At 41.2% G+C, this 19,080-nt stretch overlaps 1 protein-coding gene across 7 annotated transcripts in view; it reads left to right on the top strand.

Moving 5' to 3' along the window:
- MAP7 (microtubule associated protein 7) overlaps positions 1–19,080 on the top strand; it is a 171,748-nt gene that overhangs the window by 134,149 nt on the left and 18,519 nt on the right. For 6 of the 7 annotated variants that reach the window (XM_064598141.1, XM_045865610.3, XM_054505563.2 and 3 more), the window contains 5 exons: positions 4,297–4,410; positions 9,414–9,541; positions 15,662–15,777; positions 16,123–16,406; positions 18,370–18,622. In XM_064598141.1, the coding sequence (XP_064454211.1) occupies positions 4,297–4,410; positions 9,414–9,541; positions 15,662–15,777; positions 16,123–16,406; positions 18,370–18,622 (895 nt within the window). The remainder of the gene's footprint in view (positions 1–4,296; positions 4,411–9,413; positions 9,542–15,661; positions 15,778–16,122; positions 16,407–18,369; positions 18,623–19,080) is intronic. The other variant, XM_054505564.2, reaches the window with a different exon arrangement.

Here is a 19,080-nt window from a genome sequence, read left to right as displayed (position 1 = left end):
ATGAATTAACATCCCTTTCATAAATAGCCTTTATTTTCAAACTCATTCCCTTAGTATAAAATATAGCAAATGAGTGCTGTTCTTACAGTTGTCTACTCATCTTTTCTTTGGATTTGATCACTTACTCAGCACTTTAATTTTATACTTTTGTGAACCTATGTCTAAGACAAACTACAATTGGGATTTTACGATACTTTGAAGTCAGACCTTACTGCCTCTTGTAGTTCCACAGCTGAAATTGGGGTAGATGGGCAATAAACCAAACAATATCCTACCACCCTTCTATGGGATGACAGTGATTTGTCAGCTAGCAACAGGATTGTTTAAAAGATTCTGCCTGATCATATCTGATTGGATATTCTTAATAGGATCTTAAAACTGGGAGTTTTATTGGATGGCTCATCTGTTCCAGTTGGGGTAACAGAGTTCCAGAGATGATTGCAGAGGTTAAAGACCCGATTTAATAGCCTACAAACTAATTGTTGGAGAAGAGGGTCTAGCACAGAGATCACCAGCTCCCAACCTGTGTTGTTGTTACGCTGTGTCTTCAGTTCTTACCTTCCTTAGATCAACCCTGACTTTATACGTTCTTCCTTTGAGTGAGGTTAAGGATCAAGGGAAGTTCAACAGCCAGGTCCAGGAAACCGCCCCATGAATCATGGGGCCTATCAAATCAAATCCTAAGCTAGACTAATAGGATCAGAGGAAGAGCACTAAGTTTGGGAGTTCTGCTGCTCTGCCCCCTTGTCAAAAGAACTGTGAACCACCAGTTCCTGGATCCAATAGGCCAGGTCAAGTTTGGCCACGAAGGAAGATTCAGTTCATCCAGGAGCTCCCATGTGGTCCAGGAAGCTTTTTTTTTTTTTTTTTTAAGTTAGACAAAACTTTCAGTAGGACCATGAGGGGGCTAGGCCTTTTAATGAGAATAGAAATTCTTCTGAATTTGAACTTCTCTAATTTATAAATTTAAGTAACTTAATTTTCTTTTCTGCTCTCTTTATATTTTTCTGCTATCTTTTTTTTTTTTTTTAAGATTTTTTATTTATTTATTTGACAGAGAGAGACATAGCGAGAGTAGGAACACAAGCAGGGGGAGTTGGGAGAGGGAGAAGCAAGCTTCCCGCGGAGCAGGGAGCCCGATGTGGGACTCGATCCCAGGACCCTGGGATCATGACCTGAGCCGAAGGCAGACGCTTAACGACTGAGCCACCCAGGCGCCCTCTGCTATCTATTTTTAAAAGTTGGTTATGCTTCATTAAATTAGGAAGCATTCTTATCGTATTATTAAATTAGAGGCTTTTACAGACAAATCTATTAAAGGGTGTACACCATTTACTAGATTGTCTGAGCTTTCTCAGCCCTATAGCACAGACCTTCAAGCTGATCTTAAATTGAGGCTCTGATGCGATCAAGGTTGACATTCAGCCAGAATGCTCTCCTGGTTATTAAAAATACTGAAATATTTCCATACCAGTTGGTAAATACCCACTTCCCCAAGCTGTGCTTCCCCAAGTCCTCCAGAGCTAATGCATGGCATCCATTAGCTCTGTGCCTCTTCCCTACTTGTTTTTAAATATTTTGATTATCACACTTGAATATAGTGTCACACAGACTGAAAAAATGACCTGAGTTAAAAGAAACCTCTGATTACCAAAGATTTTTATAATTGCTGCAATAGAGAGAATTTTACCACTGGAAATTTTTGCATTAAAAATGTGTGTTTCTTAATATTCTTAAGCTACCTACTTATCCACATTTTTCTCAAGGAAGGGTAAGGATTTCAAAAAAAAAAAAAGCAAGAAATGAAATTGCCTACCGTTTGCTTAAAATTAGTCCATACATATTTCCCTAGAATCTAGATCACAGGCAGGTTCTGTTTGACTGGAACAGGGTTTTTTGTTCTTGTTTTAATTTGAATTCACTGCCATCATTCTAAAAATCGAATCTCTCCTACAACATTTGGGTTTCCTACTTCTCGTGAACTACCAGGATCTGGCAACACTTGCCTGATTTTTGCATGGCACCCATCGGAAACTGAACAGTGATTTCCTGCGTATGGAAGATTGGGGTAGTGCAGATATCTATAATATTTGTGTGCCTCCCCTGGTCCAGATGGTCTGTTATAGGAATCATCAATATCTCATTTTTAAGTGATTAAGTAGGATCAATCCTAAATATTGTTTCACGAGAATTAATATCTCTTCCTTCAGAGGCTTGTCATCTTAAAATCAGGCGCCTCTAGGTGGTGGTGGTGGGGACAATAAAGTAACTCTCCTGTCCTAACCTTTACTAAAAAGTTATCTTCTGAAAGAGATCTCTCTCTCTCGTTCAGGGCATAGTAATGAACGCAGAAGCGGAAACATGTTCCTTCTGGCAAAATCTTTCATTCACGCTGTTACATCTGTAAAACAAATCTCTTTGGATTTGCTTTAAACTAACAAGTCAAAGAGGGGTTTGAATCTTCATTTGAGGCGAATTCTTGGGTTGATGCTTTAAAGACTCACAGAAATAAAGTTAATGAACTTCTTAATCCAGGGGAAAAGAAAAGACCTGTCTTCTCAATGGTAAACCATCTCTGCAGTTGTGAGCCAGTCATCCCACAGAGTTTATCAAGGAAAGGAAGCATTCCTCTGTTCTTCCCCTTCTCATCTACTTGAAAAAATAGAGTTCTGTTGAAGATTTTCATTTCATCCTCCTCACTCCTCCCCACTGGTTTTCTTGTGTGACTGTATTCTACTTGTAGTTTACACTCAATTCCATTGTTGGTGCTCACATACACACACTTCCATATTATAGTGTATAACAGCCCTTGTTCCGCTGTCATTCTGCCGTGTAACTGTTACTCTATTATATATGTATAATTGTATATATACAACATATACATATTTATATAATTCTTCCATTTACGACTGTCAGATAAGATTTAACTCTGAAGACTCTCCTAATAACAGAAAATCTAATAATTCACTAATTCTTAAATTCACCACAGCCTTGATCAAAATAACCACTTTTAAAAAAATAAAGTCAGGTAATTAAGGTAATTACTGGAGGTTGGTAGTTCCTTTCAAATAGGAGCAGATATTTCCTATACCAACATTTAATATCAGATAACTTCTGTTAACTAAAACTAGTTTTTTAGAGTTTAAATGTCATTCCTTAAAATACAACATATAAAAGGTTATTGAGAGAACAATCGCTCCAGAGGCAAGAGGATTTGCACCTGCTGTTTATGATACAGAACAGAACTGGCCTTGTCAGGTTTAGACAGTTTTAAAGACTTTTATCAGTGACTTGGGAGTGTGCCCTGAAATAGAGATGTATGGTTACCTTACTTTAATGATACTTTTAGGATTTTGCAAGCTTCTTCCCTGATATTTTTGGAAAGTACCTTCTATATTTTCATAGGCCACCACTGGAAGCTAACAATATAAGTGAAGTCATTAATTTATAATTAGCATGCATTTCCTAACAGTGGTCTTGCCACCAAGCCCCAGTACAGTTTGGGACTATATTCACTGCATTATTCTAAATTTATTTTCTGGAATCTTCACACACCCACTAGTAAATTCTCACATTAAGTTTATATTGGATTTTGGTTTTTGTTTCATTTCGTCTTGCTTCAGCTTTACCCTTATCCTCCACCAAAATGTTTATGTTGTTGCCAAACAGGGACCTGAAGGAACCTGGCTTGCCGAGTGGAAAAGTCAAAAGGAAATCCCAGACAGAACTTTATATGAGCCCTCTTTCCTTTTATTAGATCTAATTTCCCCCCAGTTGACGAAGTAGCAGTTCAGGGACATCTAGCAAAATGTAATGGAGACCCTTTCTGTCTGCATTTATATAGAAATGCAGTCTTGCGTTACGCTGCCAAAGCCTGTGTTGGAGTTGATTATACAGGATACTTAGGAAGCCCCTTGGCTGGGGTGTGTGCCGTTAGTCCCCTGTCCATCCTGATGAGGGCAGATAGGTACAACTACATGCCAAACCTGACGGTGACGTTGCTATCTCTGTTTTGTTACCTGTTCACTCCTAAAGAAGGGGGGTAGCAAGATCTGCATCCATAAAACTAACATAGAGCCCGTCACAAACTTAACATCTTGAAGAAAGGCAACGTTATGAAATAGCTCCTTCTCTGGGCAGAGTTCCCGTCTCCCAGACCCTATTCCTGCTGTCCTCCCTGGAGAGCCTCGTCTCTTGAAGGCCTGGCATATGGAAGCAATAAGTATGATGCTTTTGCCCCTGCTCCCCCCGCCGGAAAGAATTCCTCTAACATCTTGCTTATGTGGTGACGTCTAGCTCGCCGCCTGCAGCTCAGCCCATGGGAGAGCAGCGTTGTTAACAGACTGCTGACGCCCACACATTCGTTCCTGGCCAGAAGTAAAAGCACAGCAGCCTTGTCTGGAGATACAGGTAAAACGGTCAAAGTGCAACTTTCTTGGTGAGGTAAAGTCCTCCTTTTAAAGCACACCTGAGCCACCCCGGTCCATCTAATTATGTCTCAGGCTTCCCCATTGTGTTTGCTTCTCTTTCCCTGGGTGCAGTGGCTTTGGAAATGTCTGTTGGTGTTGGTTTCACGCTCCTGGTACTGTTTCCTCTTCGCATCTTATCTGGACACCAGATGCCAGGCAGACAAAGGATGCCCCTCCTTGTGATCAGATGGCTTCAGATGCTTCTGTGTGTTTGTAACGTCACCAGAAAAACCTACCCCTTCCCGCCTTTCTCTCTGCCCCTGCATCTGAGCAGACCATCAGAGGTAGACATGATTTAATATTTAATACTGATGATAGATGGACTTGAGACTAAAATCAAAGCCCAGGTCGATTTAAGCAAGAGTTTCACGATGTGGCTTGGGCTAGCAACTTCTGCCTACGCCAGGCTTTCGTATGTAATCTAGGAATTAGTACCCTCTCAAATCTCTAAGAGCTGTGGAGAAGGCTAATTACAGTCTTCTTCTTTGTTACATACTTTGAAAATATGGAGAATGTGCCAAGTACTGGTTATTATAATTAGTTATAACTCCTCTATGTTTTTGAAATGCAAAGCTTGCCCGAATGAGCCAATTAGTTTAATGAGAAGTTAGTGTAGAGCCTAGATCTAGCTGGAAAGAAAGATACATCTTCAGCTTTTGGCAACATCTCTTTTGTGGTGAATTGATTTGGTTTTTCCCAAATATCTCTGGGCACAAGAGGTATATCTCTGTAAGCAGCCTAGCAGCCCTTGTCTTAGCACTTGGGAAATTACATAGCCTCTTCATAAAGTTCCCTTTAAAAATACTTTGTCTCTGCAAGTTTCTTCATGTTCATTAGCCCTCTTTGCAAATCATTCTTGGTGGTTTTATGATTTTTTTTCATCTCTGGTGTCCAGTGAGCTAATAACAACCCTAATTCTCACAATACCCCCAGGAGGCAGTCGAAAAACCAAGTGCAGACATTCCTACCACCTGCTTGTGGAAACCAAGTGCGGTGACACTAAGTGACTTATACCAGAGCCACTTAGAATTCTGATTGGTGGACTGGGTCTTAAACGTGCTTCCCCCCTCCTCCCTCAGTGCCTGGAGTGATGCTCTGTGTACAGTTGTGCATTCAATTAGCTGGACCACAGCGTTTTGTGTTTTCTGTGAAGGAACTCTCCTGTCAGCTGTCACGTCGCATCTGAGATTTTTCCAGGGGAGAAAGTACAACTAATTTCAAGATAGTTTACTTTCTGTCTGGGAATGTCATGCTCTTACACAAGTCATGAAAGTTTTTCCACAAGTCCAGCTAATTGAAGAAACTGTAACATTGCTTTTAGTCCTGTTTCATAGGATCTAAATAATTTAGGGCTCTCATGCTTTGGAATCTCAACCTCGTATGTTGTTTCATACTGAATGACTGCCTCGCAGCTGAAGAAGTGTCTGTCTTTGCTTTTTCTGTCACCACTAACTTGTGTCAATTCTTTTCGCTTCTCCTCCAGTCCTTTACAACATCATTCGCTCATTCTCCACCCACTCTGCCGGCCCATCTTCCCACATTCTCTCTTCACTGTTGTAATCAATCAGGGTGCTTTTTACCTGCTAACTGGCTGTTCTTTACTTTGCATCTTTCCCATTCTCCTTTTCACAAATAGATACATTTCTGTAATTTTACAGTGAAGCAATGCATAGGCCTTTACTTGAGTTGTCGCTCTCATTAATACATTCCTTAGATCATTGTTACCTTATTGTTGCATTGATACAGCTTATATTTAATGAACCAAAACTACTGTTTTAATTTTTTTCCATTTGAAATTATATATGTAAACATCCCTTATGTTTATCTTGTCAGAAACACTGTATTCATCTCTTTTCCTTTTTCCATCTGCTCTCCACGATTATTCTTCCTTGTCTTTCCATTTTACTGTTGTCTCTTGAGTTCATCTTATATCTGGTTGCCATTGGCAAGAGGATGACCTACATCCAGAGCAGGGTTAAAGAGCAGATCAAAACAGCCATCCTTACCCCTAGGGTGTTTGGTGATTGCAAACTCCCAGAACACGCAGTAAGAGCACTTGAAATTTGCAAGAGTCTCCTACCTCTCATTTGTGGCCACTGCTTTGGGTCGACTTCTCCGTGCCCCCTTTTTTTTTTTTTTAAGATTTTATTTATTTATTTGACAGAGAGACACAGCGAGAGAGGGAACATAAGCAGAGGAAATGGGAGAGGGAGAAGCAGGCTTCCCGCTGCGCAGGGAGCCCGATGCGGGGCTTGATCCCAGGACCCTGGGATCATGACCTGAGCCAAAGCCAGACGCTTAATGACTGAGCCAGCCAGGCGCCCCTCCACGCCCATTTTTTTAAAAATACATTTAAAATACATGTGATTATTACGGCTCAGGGTTAAAAGAGTTGATACATATAAAATGTTTAGACTAGTACCTGCACATAGTAGGCCCTCAATAAATGTTATTAATATGATTATTTTATAAATTTTCTATTCTCTGTGCTATACTCCAGCCACCTGTACTACATTATCTTTTCTCTGCACTTTTCATATATCGTTCATTTAGAAGATCTTGAACAAGTTAAGTTAATGCACACTTGTTACCAAGAGTAGAAGGAAATAGAGATTAATTATAGAAGACTTTCTACTGGACACTCCATAGAAGAATCTTCATGTTTAGTAGAACTACTTTGGGATACCAAGAGCACTCTGGGAAAATCAAAATACTGTATATTATTGCTCTTACCCTAAGAAGGGCAAGATAAAAAAAAAAAAAGAAGGGCAAGATAATTCCAGTAAATGATTAAAGGTTTCAGGTTTTCAGTAGTTGCTGTTCACAACAACAACCCATTCCGTGAAACGTAATGTCCTTAGAATTTACAGTGTTCGTTTTAGCCAGACAATGTTCCTTGAACAATTAAATTTGAGGATTTTTGTACAAACTGCATTCAATAGATTTAAGGATATTTTCTCCCTTTGCTTAATATTACCTCAGCGCTGTAATAAAGAATGAACCAAAGGGGTGATGAGACTGGCTTAGACCCATGATCATCTCAGGAAATGCTCCCTAGATACTCTTGAAATGATTTTCCACTGGAGGACAATGAACTCCTATTTCTGTGTTTCCTTTTTCCTGTCAGACCCAGGCCTCAGAGCAGGGCTGTAGTCTAGAGTTTCTTGATTCTGGAGCAAGGTAAATGGCCTCTGGCTGTGCCCTGGGCGGTCAGTGCCTTTCCTGGTCATTAATCCCACAGAAGTACCTTGTGCCAGGATCTTATTCTTTAAATGCATTTGATTGGCTTGAAGAGTATTGCATTATTGAACTCTTTCGTGTCTGGGAAATGCAAATGCTTTGTTGTGGTGCTTGAAAAGGGTTATTTTCAAATAGTTTCCCCTGTGATCACAAGAAGCTAAATGAGACTAGGTTCTCCTTTCTCACAAAAAAAGGAATCTTCCTTCACCATTAAGGTCTGAAGCAAAGTTTATGTGAACTCCCAAGTTAAGATACACATATTCTTTTAAGGAGGACTGAGGGGGAATGCAAAATGTTTTAGTTTATCCTGAAGCAATAGTTCTGTTTTCAGAGGATTGGAAAAGAGAATGCAATATCCAGTCCATTCCCTGCCTTGACCATTTAGCGATACCAGAAGATAATGCAAATCATTTAATAAGAGAGCACGTAAATAAATAAGCAATCTGATCAACTTTCTGTCTGTAAATGAAACCAAAATAACATTTTTAACTCTATAATTCCAAAATTCTTAATTTTCCTTGTGAAGTTTTAAGTTTTTAATTTATTAGTAAATACTATTATACTTAGCTGAAATAATGGTCTTTTTAAAAGTTTGCTACAATGGCAGTAGGTACATAAAGTCATTTTATAAAATCATCCAAGCACATAGTATTCTCCTCTAGGAGTCATGTTTACTTGTCTAATTTTTTTTTTTTTTTTTTTTTTGCTGGAGGATAAGATTTCTGGGCGAGATCTGAAAAATGAACCTTGGAACCTTAGAACCCACACTTTTTTGTGTGTAGTGGTATATGAACTTCCTTAAACCCATTTTTTGCCCAGAATCACTTGGTTAATGACAATGTTCCTGTGAAGGTGAATAGTCAGAAACTGATTTTTTTAAAAAATCCCAACCTGAGTAAAACAGTAAAAGCTATTCACGATTCAACTTTATTTTTGGCAGTTCTAACATATGTATGTTCTATTCAGCATTTGAAATGATTACATCTCATCTCCCCATACCTTCTACTGCTTGTTAATAAACCATCAAATGCCTTGGCTTTTTGGGAAAACCCAGAAGGCATGCATCTGATTTGGCTTTAAATAGACAAAACATTTACAGAATTTGTTTCTGGAAATTATTAGTTATCCTGTAACACCTAGTAAGACTTGGTTGTTTAACATTGTAAAAATCCCGTTGCTTTTTTTCTAGTGGCTGTTGAACCTTACTCCTGAAATAGGTGGCGTCAATCTTGCTTGCCTGCTTGCTTACTTCCTGTCTCTCCACCTTCTGTCCCATCTTAAAGCTAATTAGGAAAAATCTGATTATAAACAGTCCTTATATAAAAATGATCTATCACTAATGTAGTGTTCTACCAGAACCATCAGTTCATAGGAATAGAAGCCCATTGCTTTCCTTAATTATTAGGCTACATCTGTATCTTTCATCACTATTTAAATAGCCAAAGAACTCACATAGTCTAGATTTTTCACTTGGACATGGCTTCTTTTTGGACACACCGTAAACTGATAGGACTGTGAGGAGAGTTGGAATATGATGGTTCTGGACACCTTTAGGTAATAACTTCTTCTCCCCACTTTTCTCTCTATCTCTGCTTTGCTCCTTTTCCTGAACCCGCTTTTGGCTTTCCTTCAACCGCTCTTCTGGCACTCTTGTGTGTAAAACAATCACCTACACCCTAGTTATCCCCATTTGTCCTCGTTCAGCATCTTGCAGCCCCATCAACATCATGCCCTCCAAAGCTGCACACTCTAGAAATCTGATGGATCGGCCAAAATTCTTGGTAACGCCACCGGAGGGCTCGGCGCGAAGAAGGACGGCTCACGGCACCGCGGTGAGTAGCCGGCGGGAGCGGCCAGGCGGGTCTGTGCTGTTTCTGTGCAGGGTGGACACCAGCCCCGGCTGCCGTGGGGGTGTCAGAGTGGGAGGTGCCACACGTGGGTGGTGTCCCCACGCGTCCTCTCCACTGGGGAGTTGGGCTCCCCATAAAAATGTGAATTTGAGGATGAAAACTATTCTCCATTCAAGGGCGTGCGTGCAGTTGAAGTACCATATGGGGGCCTGTGTACGACTAAAGGCCAGGCCAGCACACTTTTTCCTGTTTGCAAGTCAGACAGCCCCAGAAGGGGGTGTGGGCCTCCGCGGCTGCCTCTGCATTTTATTAAACCATATCCAGGAGCTGGCTGAACTCTGACTGTGGTTCACCAAAAAGCAAAATAAAGAATTTTTGTCTGCTTAGCTAATCCCTGTCAAGGCCCAAATCCTACAATATAGGAACAAAGTATTTTGAAAACACTAGTGATTTGCTAGGTAACGAATTTTTGAAAGGCACCTGGGCTGTGTTATAGACTCAAATTTTGCAAGCAAAGAATATAATTTGTACTTGTAATTACTGGCAAGGTGGCTGAGCTAACATGAGTTTTCACCTATAATTAATTTCATGCCATAAATGAATGAGGTAACTTGTGTGTCTCTAAGAGTCTTTCTTCCTCAAACTGTGTGTTATTTAGTATCTGTTGAAAGAAGTAGATACGGTTGTGTGGTCTTCTCTTAAAGGATTCCCCAGTCAACCAGAAGATCTCATTGCCTCTCTCGCATGGGAATACCACGACCTGTTTAATGAAAGGCTGAACAATTTTTTTTTTAATCTTAACTTCCCAGAGTGTTGGGATTTATAAAGCTGGTGGACACATAAAAGGATTTTGCTTAGTTTGAGAATAATTTGAGGATTGTGAGAGCTTGATGGCCTTGCCTCTCGGCAGTTTTCTTCCAAGCCCCAGGCTTTCAGGAATCAGTGTTTAATTCCTGATTGAGCCAGACCTCCGGCCCCCGCAAGGAGGTCTTGCAAGTGAAGCTTGGAGGTGAAACTACCTTTGATGGCTGGGTAGTTGTTCATCATTAGCACATGAGATTCAGAGAGCCTAGCTGTGGATAAAAAGCAATAGTTAGAAGAGCTTTGCCCCCAAAGGTTGGGGACTTACTGAAGAGGGAGAAACACTTAGCAAAGGAAAAGCATCTTGTTGTGGATAAAAACACAACCTAACACACCAGGAGGAAAGGATGAGAGCTGACCCTTGGTCAACAGATTAAAGAGGAGGGATTTGTCATCACATGATTCAGAAGCTCCACTTTCTTACCCATTTTAATTTTTTTTGATGCCTCCCTTGTCCTGTATTTGATTTATTGGTCATCTTTTCACCTCTTTACCAAATATTTAGGCAAATACCTATTTCCAGAAGTGACTCACAAGTCTTTTATACCCCAGAGCTGCCCTGTGGAATTCAGTTGAGCCACCAGCGACCTGTGGTCATGGAGCACTTGAAAAGTGGCTAGTGAGAATGACAAACAGAATTTTCAATTTAATTTCCTTTTTAAAAAATGTTTAACTATAGTAAAAAAACATGTAACAAAATTTACCATCTTAACTATTTCTAAGTGTACATTTCGGTAGTGTTACGTATATTCACATTGTTGTGCAGCCTGTCCCCAGAACTAATTAAATCCTGCAAAACTGAAACTATCCCCACTGAACAACAACTCCCCATTTCCTCCTCTCCCACCCCCTGGCAACCCACCATTTTACTTTCTGTTTCTTTGAATTTGACTACTTTAGATACATCCTATAAATGGCATCATACGGCATTTGTCCTTTTGTGATTGGCTTATTTCACTTTGCATAATGTCCTTAAGGTCTGTCTGTCCATGCTGTAGCATGTGACAGGATTTCTGTCCTTTTAAAGGCTAATAATATTCCATTGTATGTATGTATGCATATACACACGAACACACACGTACACATATGCCACATTTTGTGAATCCATCCGTCTGCTGGTGGACATTTGAGGTGCTTCTGCCTCTTGAATATGAATAGCACTATGAATAGTCCTGCTGTATACACGGGTAGCAAATATCTCTTCAAGATCCTGCCTTCAGTCCTTTGGGATATATACCCAGAAGTGGGATTGCTGGATTTTGTGGTAATTTTCTTTCTAATATTTTGAGGGACTGCCATACTGTTCTCCATAGCAAATGCACCATTTTACTTGCATTCCCACCAACAGTATAGAGGGGTTCCACTTCTTCCACACCTTCACCAACACTTGTTATTTTCTGGGTTTTTGTTTATTTTATAGTGGCCATCCTAATGGTGTGAGGTGCTCGCTCATTGCAATTTTGATTTGCATTTCTCTAATGATCAGTGATGTTGAACATCTTTTTATATGTTTGTTGGCCATTCACACATCTCTTTTGGAGAAATATCTATTCAAGTCCTTTGCTCATTTTTTAATCTTATTCTTTAATTTGTTTTAATCTTTAATTTTAATTTTTGTGTTGCATTGTAGGATATGTACATATTCTGGATATTACATTTTCTGGATATTAATCTCTTATCAGATATATGATTTGCAAGTATTTCTCTTATTCTGTAGTTGACTTTCTTACTCTTTTGATTGAATCCTTTGATGCACAGGAGTTTTTAAGTTTGATGCAGTCCGTTTGTCTATTTTTGCTTTTTTTTTTTTTTAAAGATTTTATTTATTTATTTATTTGACAGAGAGAGAGATAGCAAGAGCAGGAACACAAGCAGGGGGAGTGGGAGATGGAGAAGCAGGCTTCCCGCTGAGCAGGGACCCCGATGCGGGGCTCGATCCCAGGACCCTGGGACCATGACCTGAGCTGAAGGCAGACGCTTAACGACTGAGCCACCCAGGCGCCCCTATTTTTGCTTTTATTGCCTGTGCTTTTGGTGTCATATCCAAGAAATCCTTGATTACAAATCCAGCATCATGAAGCTTCCCCCATTTTTTTGCAGGAATTTTATAGTTTTAAGCATTAAATTTAGGTCTTTAATCCATTTTGAGTTAGTTTTTGTATACGGTGTAAGGTGAGCGTCCAACTACATTCTTTGGCATGTGGATATCCAGTTTTCCCAGCACCATTTATTGAAGAGACTGTCTTTTTTCCCCGCTGAGTGGTCTTGGCACCCTTATTGAGGATCCTTTGACCATGTACATAAGGATTTATTTCTGGGCTCTTGACTCCGTTGGTCTCCATGTCTCTCTTTATGTCAGTACCACACTGTTTTGATTACTGTAGCTTTGTAATATTGAAATCAGGAAGTGGGAGACCTCCAACTTTGTTCTTTGTTTTCAAGATTGTTTTGTCTATTCAGGGTCCCTTGAAGTTCCATATGACTTTAGGACAGATTTTTCTATTTCTGCAAAAAATGATACTGGATTTTGATAGGGTGGTTTTGACTCTGTAGATCCTTTTGGATAGTATCAGCATTTTAACAATAAGTCTTCTAGTCTGTGAACACAGAATGTCTTCCCGTTTATGTTTTCATTTCTTTTAGCAATGTCTTTTAGTGTTCAGTGTAGGAGTCTTCTGCCTTCTTGGTTAAGTTTATTCCTAAGGATTTAATTCTTTTTGATGCTATTATAAATAGAAATGTTTTCATAACTTTCTTTTCAGTTTTATTTCATTTTAATTCATTTAGATCTAAACTCAAATGACCAAAATGTGGCTAGTGGCTAGCTTATTGGACAGCACAGATGTAGAACATTTCTGTCATCACAGAATGTTCTGTTGGACAGCAGGCCTTGGAGTACCGGTCTATATTGTCTCTCTTGAACGTTATTTGTATTCTAAACCTAGCTCTGATTAAGATCAAAGTCCTTGTCCTGCTGGTACAGTGTCCACTGACATGTGCACCTTGCCGTGTGTGTTCCCGTTAACCTTGTGGAAAATGTTAATAGGAGAGATTATTGTACAGACCACTGACTATTAACTCAGATCAGGGGGGAGAATGAAGAATGCCTTTACATGTGTGGTACCCAAATAGGTGATTGGGTGACAAGACCAGTGAAAAGACACCTAAAAACACTAAGAGGGTAAAACCATCTACCTGCCTGAGGATGTCGTCTCAAGTCCCGAACATTTTTCTAAACCTCTGTGCCTGTTTCCCTACCCCTTTAAGGTGATTATAAAGGGAGGGCAGTTTTAGGAAAGAAAGAATTGGTTCAATAGCACTTTAACTTTTTTTTTTTTAATCCAAAAGGAAGGATTATACAGTTCTTTGTAGGTTCTTTCCCTCGATGCCTGTCTTGTCAAGACACAGATGATGAGATTCATCCCTCTGTCCTCCACTTCACAAATTGCCCTTCCTGACTTATTTTCCCATTCAGATGTCTCCTGAATTTGACTTCAGCCAAAGTAAAATGTTTTGAGAGAAAGGAAAAAAAAAGCTACTTGAGGTGCTTAAGCCCATCTTCCCTTGGGAAGAGCCCCGGGCTTCCGCTCTGGCACTGATATGCCAGAGACATAATTGCCCCCAGTATCGCGCCCAGAAGTGTCCCCTATGCTGGCTGCCACTTCTGTCACCAGGGACAATAGCTGCATTCTGAGGCCCCACCTCCCACCTTCTGGGACCAGAAATGGGAGCAAAGGCTGGTCATGCAGCCACAAGTGACAGAGAACTGACACACATCTTATAATGCTCTTTCCTGCCCCAGTCTTCGTTTGTTCTATTTAGAAATTCTGGGAAGACGCTGAGTATTATTTGATACTCCTGTTTTCCCCGCACCTCTAGCCCAGTCCATCCACTAGGATGCTACTAAGGGAAGTGGAGAGAAGCAATTACAAGGGACACTGAAGGGGAACAAGGCTGGGGGGGTGGGGGGTGGAGGGGAAGGAAGGTAGAAGGGAGTTGATGCTCACACCAGGCAGAAAGGAGAGAGAAAGGGTACACTACCAGCTTCTTGGCCCTGCGGCTAGATAAAATAGATAAAGTTCTGTCCCTTCTCTTGGCCTCTCACAGTCTGCTTTCCTGCAAGGGTCCCACAGAGTAAGGTACTGACAGGTGCTCACACAGGTGCTTCCAGAGAGTATCCAGTCCCATCCCAGGACACTGTTGGCACGTTTTAGATACTTAGAATGAGTCTTCCTTGCTCTGTGCGGTTTTTGTTGTTGTTGTTGTTTGTTGTTTTTGTTTTTGTCTTTTTGTCTTGGTTGACTATAGATTACCAAACACTCTGGGTTCCCGTTTGCTCATTTTGACTTGGAAAAGGTATCACCTCCCTGGCTAAATTTCTAGTATGCAGTTAGAAAAGGAATGATGTTTTGACCCACTCTCCCATTTCAGTTTTATCCCTAAAGAAGATTGAAAATAGCTAAAATGCTTCACCTTAAACCTGACTCTTCCTTCAAAGACCATTAGGTGAAAAAGGAATTATTATTATTCTTTTAAAGATTTTATTTATTTGACAGAGAGAGACACAGCGAGAGAGGGAACACAAGCAGGGACAGAGGGAGAGGGAGAAGCAGGCTTCCCGTGGAGCAGGGAGCCTGATGCGGGGCTCCATCCCAGGACCCTGGGACCATGACCCGAGCCGAAGGCAGATGCTTAACGACTGAGCCACCCAGGCGCCCCCTAGAAAGGAATTATTTATATAGTATCAGTATAAAGGGAAAAAATGAATTAAGTCTGATGTAGCAGACACATAAATTTAAAAAAGGCTGAGTATGGTATTTTCCAACATAGGAAGAAAAATGCTGAAGAATTAAAATGAGGGCAAGGGGGAAATGAAAGTGACTTTTATTTTGATATTTGTGTGGGTTAAACAAGACAATGAGAGATTTTGCCCCAGGTGATTGTAGACACAAAGTAAGTATAGGTGCTTTCTAAGAGTATAAGTGTATTTTTTTTTAACAAATTTAACTCAAGATCAGACATCCAGAACTTTATTATTAGTGTCAGATGGTGTTAATTCAGTTATAAGATTCAGGTTTTGAGCTAACAAGGGCTTTTTGTGAGAGTGGAATGGATATAAATGACAAAGGCTGGAAATTTTCCAAAAAGTCACTCAATGGGTTGCATCTCCACTATCGAATACTGTGAATGGGACTGTCCCACTCATAGCAAAATCTAACTATTGTGTGTCTCCGAACTTAGGGCTATAAAAGAGAGAGGGACAGAGAAAACCTACCGTTCCATCCCACGTCTGGCATTCGGAGAGCGCTATCTCCTTCTCATCCCAAAGCAAGATCACCAGCTCCCTCCCGACTTTGGTAAGCGAAATTTAAGAGGTTGGCTGGGTTGCCCCACGTGGAAGAATTTGTAGCCTCTGTTCTCTGAAAGCAAACTATTCATTCTCTCCATGCTGTTTAGCATTGACTTCGGGACTAACATTTTTCCTTGTAAGAAAGGAAAAAGGAAATGGGAATGAGTCTCTAAAGTGAATATTTCTGTGTTTGCCGCATAAAAAACAAATACACCAGCTCAGTATCTTCGTTTCTTTTCCTTACTGGTGCTGGCGTTCACATGGTAGTCCCCGTGGTAGAGGAGGAGAAAGGAAGGGTCTGGCAAAGCCTGTTCTGATGGCTCCCATTCTCTTTCTGCTGCGTGTTGCCCAGGCTGCCATCCAGATCCTTTCCTCATCTGCCTGGCACACCCAGGCCAACCTCCTCCTTGCCTCTCGGATCAGTCAAAGATGCCCCTGCTCAGGTCCGGCCCCCATCCCCTGGCAACATCCGTCCTGTCAAGAGAGAAGTCAGAGTGGAACCTGAGAGGAAAGACCCCGAGAAGGAACCCCAGAATGTTGCCAATGAGCCATCACTTAAGGGCAGAACACCTTTAGTGAAGGTGGAAGAAGCCACAGTTGAAGAGGGGACACCTGCCGAGCCGGAGGCTGCTCCTGGTAAGATTCTGTTGCCTTGTGATGAAGTGTGGGTTGTTTGCTCTTCTTGGGGGACTTAGAAATTTTACTCCAAGGTTAACTTGGGGAACTTTTCCTCCGTGCGATTTTCTTACGTATAAAGAAAGAAATAACCAATCAAAAGCCTATCGCTGGAGCCACAGCATATTAATTCAGGTCTGACTTATGATTACTTTTATTGACCGAGTCCAGTTTTTCACAAAATGTGGTGTTCAGAGCACCTGCCTCAGGATTGCTTGTATTAGTCACTGCTGTGTAACAAATCAGCCTAAAACTTTGCAGCTTATTATAATAGTTATATCACACAGATCCTTGGGTCAGGAGTTTGGAAGCAGCTTAGCTGGGTTGTTGGAAGATGATGCACACACATGGCTGAGCTCCATTTCATGGCACATGAACCTCTCCATACGGTTGCTTGATGTCCTCAGTCTGTCTGCTGGACTTGCTTGCTGGCTTCCCCCAGAGAGTGTGATCTGAGAGAGAGCTTCACGAGGAAGCCACATCCTTTATGCCTAGTCTCAGAAGTCATACACACAGAAGTCACAATGTCTTCAGATTCTGTTCATTAGAAGCAAGGGACTACGTTCAACTCATACTCCAATGAATGGGATTAGTCTCGCCCTCTTAGAGTAAAGATCTTCAAAGAGTTTATGGAAATAGTTTTAATTTACCACTTCTGTAATGTTTCAAAGTACAGAGCCCTGGCCCTGTCTTAGACCTACTGAATCCAGGTATGTCGTGGATCAAGGGACTCTGAAAGACACTAAGCTCATCAGTCAATTCCTATGCAGAATTGTCAGATAAAATGCAGAATGGCCAGTTATCTTGTGCATAGTGGAGTTGAAGGACCACCGGCTAGCCTATGGTGCTTGACAGAGGTCAGATTTCGTTCCAAAAGACCCAGTGGATCTCATCTCTGCCAGGCTAAACCAGATGCTTTTTAGAAGTTTAGAATCACCTGGAACTAGGAGTTCAATATTTTTTGTTGAAAACTGTCTTCATTCAAAAGTTTTCTCCTTGAGACTTAATTTGAAGATGTGGGCAGGGACAGAGAAAGAATAGATAATTCAAGACAAGTGACAGTGTTGTTAGACAGTAGAAGAGTCCAGTATTTGTTTGCATGGAAAGAGAGAGGAGAGAAAGGCCAAAAAGTGTCCTGGGGGCAAAGAAAAATGCGTTAATCTTGAAAGGAGGGTTTAGAATACCAGAGATCACACCTCCCAGCGCAGCATCTAGGTGGGACTCCTGGACACGTAGAGTGGCTCTCTAGGCCATTTCCTGAATGTGGATAAGGTCAAAGGACTTGTACTGCCATCTTGCATCTTGGCATCAGGACAGACCACAGAGGCCCAAATGGGTAAGGAATACGAGTGCTGGCTCCTGAAGAGGCCCTTGACTCCTCCTATCTCAGACCTGGAGACAGCTCTAGGTAGACAAAAAGGGACTTCTTCATCTTCATCGGGTGTCATCTTCCCAGCCTGAATCTGGGCTCATGGCAAGGACGCTGAGGATGGTCACAGAAAGGCTTTGGTCCACTAGTAATGAATAGTCACTAAAGAGAAGGAATTTTTTAAGTGTAATGAAAGACAAATGGAAGATCTCATCTTCTTTTTGCTCAGAGTATAACTTCCCACAGAACCTAAAGTGAGGCTCTATACTGAGTACACATTTGATATATGTTGTTAACTGATTAACTTGTATAAAAATAAGACTTGGTGACAGAGTGTCAGCTTTGTTGGATGTCTCACTTACACATGCACCTTTTTGTTATCTGTTGCTTGGTTACAAATAGAATACAGTGAAACCGTGAGAACACACAGTAATAAACATTCCCTTTTCTTTTATAATGATGAATTCTAGGCCTGGGGTGTGGGGAATGCTAGTTTTTGTTTTGTTCTTTGGGTTTTGTTTCCAACTGGTTTTCTCCCTGTACCTGTTTGTACAGCTGCTTCAGCCCCAGCCCCAGCATCGGCCCCCGCTCCAGCGCCGGTCCCAGCCCCAGCGTCAGCCCCAGCCCCAGGCCCAGCGTCAGCCCCAGCCTCGCCATACACTGTGACTGCCGCCGCTTCTCCCAAGACCTCCGCAGGCACCACCGACCCAGAAGAGGCCACGAGGCTGCTAGCTGAGAAGAGGCGGCTGGCCCGAGAGCAGAGAGAGAAGGAGGAAAGAGAGAAGAGGGAGAAGGAAGAGCTGGGAAGGTAAAGGAGTGACCGTTGCTCAGTGAGCAGGGCCATCCTGGGGTTACCTTGGATTAAGTCTTTAGTCTGAGAGACAAGAGGTGGTGGTAGTGATGAAGGTGAATGGACTAGTTGCTTCAGAATCATGCATCTGACCACTAAGTGATTTTTTTAAATCACATTTTCTTACTCTAATGACAGTACAACACTGATGGAGAAAGGTTTTAAAGAAAGAAAAAAATCTATCCATAATCTTACCAGTTTTCAGTAATTGGCAAAGTGGATTTTGGGTCTCTGAACAGTGTAGGGGTTTATACACGTACATAAATATGGACACATACACAGACATCTGTTTATGTAATTCTAACCACAGTAGAGGTACAATTGTACAGTCTGATTTTTTTTTTTTACTGAACATATTTCTAATCTCCATAGTTCCTTGTTATCTTTCTAACAATCATTTTAAAGCTGCATAGTAA

This window comes from Mirounga angustirostris, unplaced genomic scaffold (genome assembly GCF_029215605.1).
Source record: "Mirounga angustirostris isolate CCGP_5_RB_7025 unplaced genomic scaffold, mMirAng1.0.hap1 SCAF_8, whole genome shotgun sequence".
NCBI lineage: Eukaryota > Metazoa > Chordata > Mammalia > Carnivora > Phocidae > Mirounga > Mirounga angustirostris.
Note: the sequence above shows the minus strand (reverse complement) of the source record. Positions and strands in the feature narration are given on the sequence as shown.